Below are 5943 nucleotides of genomic sequence, written 5' to 3'. Positions count from 1 at the left end.
ACGTCGATGGTGGGGGGCAGGCGGGGGAGCACATCCTGGTAGCCGAGTCCTTGGGGCAAGAATCACGAAGTTAATGCGAATGGGGGAAGAAAGAGTTGGGGAGAGTCCAGGAGAAGGTCCTACCGATCGCGGCCATCTTGCCCTTGATGAGCGGGACCGCGTTGGAGGCCTTGCCACGTGCAAACGCGGCCAGGATCGCCTGCTCCTCCGTGAAGCAGCCGTCGGCGTAGGCGCAGCCCAGCTCGCCTGCGGAGTGGCCCACCATGCCTTCCGGGACGACACCCACGGCCGTGAGCACGTTGGTGAGCGCGACCTGGCAGGCGGTGATGCCCACGAATGACTTGAGGATGTTGTCGAACGCTGTCGGCCCCGTTTCAGTCAGGATGGCCTTCAGGTCCATCCCGCGTGGCTCCAGCACGGCGTGGAGGCGGTCGATGGTCTCGGCGAACACGGGGATCTTCATGAGCGCCGTTCCCATGCCCGCCCACTGACTGCCCATGCCCGAATACACGAACCAAACTGGCCTCTTCTCGAGCGGCTGGCGATGGTAATATCATAAGTGTTATGGTTCCTCAAAACACTGGCCAGGCCACCCACCGCACACAACTTACCGCGACAAGGGTGTCATTCCCGACGGAGGGGCAGATGACGTAGCCCCGGTAGGTGTACCCTCTGATGTCGTCGCTGAACACGTCTTGCAGCAAGCGGTAGTAGTTTGTGTGAAATGGAGCGGATTGTATCTGCGTTTTACGAACAAAACTACTAAATGTACACGGGAGAAAAAAAAATCAGGCAAATTTGGCACCCCACCCGTGCCAAAAAAATAGCTATAGGATAAAATATTTAGCTGTACTGCTAAGTAGTATTGGCGATACAGCTAGTTCATTGCTTCAGTTTGGTGTACTACTAAAAGGTTAGCAAGGAAGCTAAAACAAATAGCTGGGCCAATGCTGACGAATTTTTTGCACTAGTGCTAAAAAAATTAGCTAGGGTGCTATTTTTGTTTTTGCGTGTTGGCCTCATTTTGTTCTGGATGTGCGCCACGGACTTACCTTGTTGACGACTCTTGCGGCTGCCTCCTCGTTTCTGGCCGAGAAGGTGATGAGGCGCGGCAGGTGGTCGGCGGGGTCCTGGACGCGGCCGGGGCCGCGGGGGTTGCCCCCTAGCACAGCGTGGCCCACCATGGAGGAGAGTGCCATGGTGTGGACGGCCAGGACGCTGTCCTCGGACAGGTGCAACGGTGTGTTCTTTTCAACGACCTGCAGCAGTACGAAGAGGTCATGATCCTGTTAAGGTAGAAAGTATCTCCTCGCCCCAGTCGACGCACCTGGAGCCTGCCCGCTACCAAACCCGTGGCCTCGCTGTTGGGCTCCTGGAAGTTGATTGTGGCCGGGATGACGCCCGTCTCCATGGCGACCACCATCTTGCAGATCGCAGCCAGGCCGTTGACGCAGTCGACGTGGCCGATGTTGCTCTTGACGGAGCCTATCTGCAGGGGGCTTTCTCGCGCCGCCTCCTGGACCAGCGCCTGGTCGATGGCGTTGAGCTCGCACGCGTCCCGGATACGGTTGCCGTTGCCGTCGGCTTCCAGGTAGGCGATCGTCTTGGGGTCGATGGCGTGCTTCTCGTAAATCCGCCGTAGGAAATTTCGGGTGCCCTTTGGGCTGGGCAGTGTGAGGTTCAGGTCGCATCTCGGCCCTATGAACTCGACCTCGGTGGCCAGCACCCTGGCGTAGCACCGCTTGGCCTGGTCGGCGCGCTGCAGGAACAAGGCGACGGCCCCGTCACTGCGCACCGCCCCTGTTCCTGCAAGATGAGCAAAACGTTGAGGTCGAGCTGGTAGTCGCGATACAGTGTGTTTGGTTACGTACTTCATTTACCTTTCGCGTCGAAGCTCCTGGTGACCCCCTCGTCGGTCACGAGCCCCAGCTTGTTGAGCAGCAGCGAGGTCTCGCCGTAGCGGCTGATGCTCCCGGCTACGACGAGTGCGGCGTCGCACCGCCCCTCCCGGATGGCGTCGGCGGCTTGCTGTAGCCCCAGGAGTCCGCCTACCCAGGAGCCGTCGACGGCGTAGCTAGGCCCTGGTGGACGCGCGATGGGTTAGACAGGACGGGACTCGTGTTTTCTACCTTGCCTTTCCTTCTGAGCACCTACCGTTGAAGTTGAAGTAGTACGTGAGGCGATTGGGTAGCATGGGCCGTGACATGCCCATGATGATGTAGCCGTCTTTAAGCTTCTCCATATCGCCCGTGTGAAAGAAAGTCTGTTCGAACTCATTGATGCCGGAGGACGCGAACACGCCCGTGTTGGAGCCGCTCAGGGCCGCTGGGTGGAGACCTGCGAAAGGTAGTCAGTGTATGTCCCCGTCAGCATCAGCCTGCCGTCATCTCCGCCGACCGGTTGCCCATCGGCCTGCCGTCACCGCTTCTTACCGGCGTCTAGGATGGCCTCGAAGCCGCGCATGTAGCCGATCTTGGACGATGGGTCCATCACCACGGCCAGCCTGCGGCTGATCCCGAAGAAGAGCTCGTCGAAGTACTCGTAAGGGGTTTGGCCGCATACAGGCGTAAAGACGTCTGCGTTGAAATAAACGTGGAGTGTCGTCGGATTATACCCGGAGGTCTCACGCATAGTTACATATCGTCCCTGACGACCACGCCACGACGCCTTACTGCCCGAGGAAGCAGGCAACTTGCATCCCGACGTAGAAGCGGTGCAGTGTGAGGGTGTGTGATAGGGTCTTTCAAATACTAGGTGCTTTTTGAGGGGTGTGTGTACAAATATTGTGGATTCTCAAATGGATCCGGACCATCATTGAAGCACGTAGGGCCCTTATCATATTTGTACGTCGGGGTACATGATCATTTTGTTACCACATAAAATTTGTAGCCCCCCCCCCCCCAAACCAGAAAAAAAATTAAATAAAGTAAAGACATGTAGTATTTGAACGACCCCCTACGAGAGCAGTCAGGAAAAATCAACTGCGCAACATTTGAAAACACTGTAAAAAAAGTTTTACTGAATTTTCAGTATTTTTAGTCTGAAGTTTTTTTACAGACCAGTAGTCTGAAAATTCAGACTGCACCCGGGTCTGAAATTTCAGTAATGCCTTACCATACCACTTAGTCTGAAAATGCAGACAGCCGGTATGAAAATATTTTTGAAAATGTTAAAAATGAACACATAGCGAGCGACTTAACAGCTGTGGGGGTAGAGGGCTATGCCCAGGTGAGGACATATCTGTCCATTCGGTACTGCCCTTGGTTGGGATCGAACCGCCAACCGTCAGGTTCGGAAGCCGCAACCTTAACCATTCGGCTGCCGGCTACCTGCGTGGGGAGCAGCGTCGACTACTAGTGTGCTTCGTCCCCCTGTTTGGTGGACTTTTCACTCAAAATTAATACCGGTAACTCTGAATTGTAGATTTAGTGTATAGTCTGAAAATATACTTTAAAATATTCAGACAAATTGCTCTGAAAACCTGAATCAGAGTAAAGAGTCTGGATTTTCAGTCTAAACTTAGAAAATTTTGAGTAATGGTCTGAAAACATGATTTAGAGTGAGAATTCTGAAAAACATCTACTGAATTTTCAGAATTTTTTTTACAGTGAAGTCATTGCTCCAGCGCGCTGGGATCGCTCACTATCTCTCCAGCGCTTCGTCCTCTGCACGAGGTGCTTGTTGTCGAGGAGGTCCCGCCCGAAGTCCTGGAGATTGCCGCTCCCCGAGAAGGCGCTCCCGATTCCCGAGATGACAACTTCGCTCATGGTGGTGTGTTGGAGTGGAGCACTCGCGAGGGAATGCCAGTGCGAGACCGGGCGCGCTCTTAAAGTACAGCGTGTAGTACAGTGCTGACAACAAAACGGAAAGTACCGAGCCCCCCCGGACGGAAGCTCCCCCTCCCCCACCACAGGATTGCTATTCCCATCGAGCCGGAAACAAATGCCCTGAAATGCAAGGCAGAGATAATTTATGCGACAGTGCTATTTTTTTTGCGCTATACCGTTCAAGTTGCTTCGTCCAGCCCACATCGGGCAAAGCCCAGACCACACTCTTTAGCTGGGTTGATTTGCCGCTTCTTCGACGGTCTTTAGCCACGAAAAATTAATAGAGCAGGAAAGCCTCGAGGACTTTCGGAGGAGACCCGGGCTTACTGATGTGGCCTACTTTTCTAATTCCAACAGTGTAATTAGGATTTTGGAACATTGACGGCCGGGGGCGGGGGGAGGGCGGCGGTTGAAATATGATAAGAAATTCTAGTTACTAATTACGTTGGACAGTCTGGTGGATTACGTGTGATTTCCTAAGGATTGAAATGCCAAGAACGTTTATAGACCCACCCTGCGGCCCTATTTCATATATTTCATATACTGTAAAAAATATGTGTCGGAAAATCCCATAAATGTGTGTGAAGCAAATTACATACACGGTGTGTGGGATTTTCCCTTTACCACTGTGTTGGAAAACTTTCATACGAGTGCAGCAGACTTCCTTGACCGGTGTGGGATTTTTCCCATACGTATTTTGAAAATAAAAATGACACAGGGTGGCCCACAGACTCCTTCATTTATTTTACTTTTACCACTGCGTCGGCGCGAGGACGTCCTCGGCATGAAAGTGAACTTTTGCCAACCATAATAGTTATCGTAATGTTAGCGAAGAACTAGTGATGTGGCTCAACCTATTTTTTTCCAGGCATAACAAGGTTCGTGCGGTTCGTGCGAAATAATGTGGTGTAAGGTGAAATGTTGTAAAGGGGCAAATAGTGGTTGAAACGACTTGTGATTTATATTATATGGAAAATAACGGAAGGTATTTAAATACCAATGTGCAAATTTATTATCACCCATTCTAATGCTAAATATCAGAGCGACGAGCTCGCTAGGGAAATAGCAAGGCTCAGGTCGGCCTCGCCAGCGAGCTGCGACCAGGCAGCGTTCTCGTTGATGAACGCGGCCAGCGCCTCGCTGTCCAGCCTGCGGTCCGCGAGGGTCTGCACCTTGACGTGGGGGTCCTTGTCCTGGAACGCGATATCTGGTAAGACGGTGCACGACGGTGTTGTAAGATAAAGCAGCATGCGCTCAAACTCACGCTTTGTCCCAGCGACTGCAGCTCATATTCGCTGGTGCGGACGATGTTAACGTAGCCGGCGAAGGGCCGGGATACATCAGACTTGTGCGCCGCGACGGCCTCCAGGAGCTCGTCGAGGACCTGAGCTCCCTCCTCAGCTCGGGCAGCCTCGCCGTTCACGAGCCCGTCCCGGACACCGTCAACAATGTCGCCGCCCAGGCGCTGCTCGGCCCACTGTTGCACCCTGGTGACGTCGCCGTGCACCAGGAAAAGCACGCCGCGCTTGCCAGCCGCCTCGAGCTGGCGCTGTACCTCGAGCGCTAGCACCGTGCTCAGGCGCCAGCCCAGCAGGTTGTAGGGCCCGTGAGGCTGCCGGTCTAGCACCGCCCGCACCACGGCCTTGGCTGCGACCTTGACGCTGTCCCCCGGCGTGGTCTCCACCACCAGCACGGGGCTGAACAGCCTGGCCGCGAGCCCGGCCAGCTGGCTTTTGGAGGTTGGGTCCAGCACGCTGAGCGGCGGCAGCACGAACAGGTTGCTGTTCTCCCGCGAGGAGTGCGATGCCTGGCCCAGCGAGGTCAGCTCTACGATCCGCGGCAGTTGCGACCGTTGGCTGTCGGCTCTGCTGAGCGCAGCAAGGGCGTCCACTGTCAGCGACAAGGACAAGTCCTTATCCGCCCCCGCGCCCTGGTCCGAGATGGCCGAGGGCAGGACCTCGAGGGACGAGATGTGGAGCAGGTCCCCGAGGCGCTCCGAGGCCTCGCCGAGGCTGGCGGCTAGACAGCTGGTGGGCCATCCGAGCGACTGACGCTGCTCGGCCAGGGCGACTAGGGGTGCTGCCAGACACTCTCGGTCGGCGAGCAACACAAGACC

General features: G+C 55.1%; 1 protein-coding gene across 1 annotated transcript in view; it reads right to left on the bottom strand.

Moving 5' to 3' along the window:
* LOC113210547 (fatty acid synthase-like) overlaps positions 1–3781 on the bottom strand; it is a 4258-nt gene extending 477 nt beyond the window's left edge. Inside the window, exons 1-9 of the mRNA XM_052269564.1 lie at positions 3644–3781; positions 2433–2576; positions 2155–2337; positions 1881–2081; positions 1328–1806; positions 1053–1259; positions 612–740; positions 124–538; positions 3–49 (exon numbers count right to left, since the gene is read on the bottom strand). Coding sequence (XP_052125524.1) covers positions 3–49; positions 124–538; positions 612–740; positions 1053–1259; positions 1328–1806; positions 1881–2081; positions 2155–2337; positions 2433–2576; positions 3644–3767 — 1929 coding nt within the window. The 5' untranslated portion in view covers positions 3768–3781. The remainder of the gene's footprint in view (positions 1–2; positions 50–123; positions 539–611; positions 741–1052; positions 1260–1327; positions 1807–1880; positions 2082–2154; positions 2338–2432; positions 2577–3643) is intronic.
* Between the last annotated feature and the right edge of the window lie 2162 nt (positions 3782–5943).

The sequence above is a fragment of the Frankliniella occidentalis genome, unplaced genomic scaffold (genome assembly GCF_000697945.3).
Source record: "Frankliniella occidentalis isolate FOCC.00 unplaced genomic scaffold, Focc_3.1 Scaffold95, whole genome shotgun sequence".
Classification (NCBI taxonomy): Eukaryota; Metazoa; Arthropoda; class Insecta; order Thysanoptera; family Thripidae; genus Frankliniella; species Frankliniella occidentalis.
Note: the sequence above shows the minus strand (reverse complement) of the source record. Positions and strands in the feature narration are given on the sequence as shown.